Here is a 1,887-nt window from a genome sequence, read left to right on the forward strand (position 1 = left end):
GGCTGCCGTCGTCACCGGTGTCGCCTCGTCCTTGGGCACGGTGATGAGGACGGTGCAGGGAGTTTTACCCTCGGCGTCAGAACCGAGAGCCATAGCCTTGGGACTGAGGGAGGTGTCGCCGTCACCAGAAGTTGGTGGATTACACCTGTAGCACAGAATCTTCTTTTCGGTTTGGGGGGAGTTGTACAGGAATGTGTAAACTGGTGCGCTACCCTGCTTCGCCACTTTCCCTTCCGACTTTGTAAGCTCTCCATCGCTGACGACTTCTGTGAGATTGATCGATGTGTTCGTGTCGCAGCCACCTGAACCCGAAACCTTGTACGTCTTTGTATAAGTGTTTTGGCTTGCACCATCTTCCGGGCTCAGCGTATATGTCGTAGCACATTTGAACTGAACAGACTGGCCTTTCTTAGCAGTCAGTTCCAACTTATTTTCTCCGACTGCCCCCGCCTCTTTACCGCACTCGCGGACTTCCGGAGTGGCTTCCGCACCGGGTGATGCAGCCAGGCCTTGGCGTGCTCCACTGCTTTCAACGCCTAGTGGAAACAAGACAGCAAGTCCCAGCGCAGCTAGGGCGATAAGTGTGAAGTCAGCACCGCGTCGTAAGGAGATCTTCATAGTGACACCAGTACCAGCACGACTGACGAAGCGTTAGAGAACGGAAAGGGGTCGCGGAAAGTACTTGTCCCCCAGTCAAGAGGCAAGAAAGCGACTTCTTTTCAGGCTTCGTCGCGGGGAGTCGACTTCAACCAGCTGGAGACTCCAGAAAAAGCGAGGTGTGGCCTAGCCTGTTAGGCCGCTGCAGTGGCGGGGCCCTCACTGAGCTTGTCGGAGTTGGGGGGAAGCCTAGCCTGTCTCCAGATTTCAAAGAGAAACTCCGTGCGCACTCGCCGCAAAGAAGAGATAAAATTACCTCCTGCCGGATACGGCAGGCACAGGACCGAGCACAGTCAGGGGAACACCGCGGACGGTTGGAGTTCGCCGGCGTTGTAAGACACCGCGGCAGTCGTAACAGCGCAGCGAAAGAGAGAGAAAAGAGAGACAAAGATGTTGTAAGGCCGAGACCCTAAGGAAAGGAGTTTCGTCGATTTCACACGTAAAACATCACTGATGATTCTTCAGATTTTCCACCCTCGTTCACCGACACGTGGGACAGCGCGTTATTCCCCACTCGCTAGTTATGGGTCATCGTCACTCTGCAGTGTTGGGAGACGGCACCGGACGGCTTGTGGCTTGTCCGTTGTCTTCGATGCATGCCTTAATGTGCTGTGTGTCACATTTTCCAGGGGGAAAGAGTACCTGCCTGCGTACAGCGCCGAAAGAATGCCCCGGCTGGTGGTCGTGTCGACTCATGCACTGAAAAGAGAGGAATTTGAAAGGTAAAATGGAGCTAACTCAGCCTCTACTCTCCTACTCAGTCACCATATACTACGAGAACTCTACCTAGAAAATAGCTAAAAGCCAAGCGCTCAGGCTTCCACTGACACACCCTGACTAGCCAACCGCAGAACTAGCCAACCCCAGTTCGTGCCAAGTAAGCTAGGCCTCGGCCAGACGCTTACGGAGGGCAGATAACCGACCGAGGGAGGACGAGGAAGGAATAAGGCAGAAAAAACAGAAGACTAAGCTTGTGTGCTGTTGATCCGGAATCTGGAAGTTTTTCTGAGGTAACATTAAGCAGTTGAAGAGGAGAGCTGAGGAGCGTGAAAGTTGATGGAAAGAAGGTCGGAAAGTTCATGGACCAGAGGGCTGCGTCAGTCGGATTTCGAAGACCCTTACCGTTAACAAACAAGAGAGAGAGAGAGACGTGTTTATGAGTGCGTGGACTGCACACAGACGGCTTTCCTATGTCTCTGTAGGTGACAGTAGATCGTTTGAGATACAAGC

At 53.3% G+C, this 1,887-nt stretch overlaps 1 protein-coding gene across 1 annotated transcript; it reads right to left on the bottom strand.

Annotated features, from left to right (window-relative positions):
- Nucleotides 1–5: 5 nt before the first annotated feature.
- CSUI_010708 (sag-related sequence srs11) lies at nt 6–1,404 on the bottom strand (the record flags this gene model as incomplete). Its single annotated transcript, XM_068070810.1, has 1 exon — nt 6–1,404. A coding segment is annotated over exon 1 (612 nt), but the record flags the coding sequence as incomplete, so codon positions are not given.
- Nucleotides 1,405–1,887: the final 483 nt, after the last annotated feature.

This window comes from Cystoisospora suis (assembly GCF_002600585.1).
Source record: "Cystoisospora suis strain Wien I chromosome Unknown contig_8051, whole genome shotgun sequence".
Lineage (NCBI taxonomy): Eukaryota > Apicomplexa > Conoidasida > Eucoccidiorida > Sarcocystidae > Cystoisospora > Cystoisospora suis.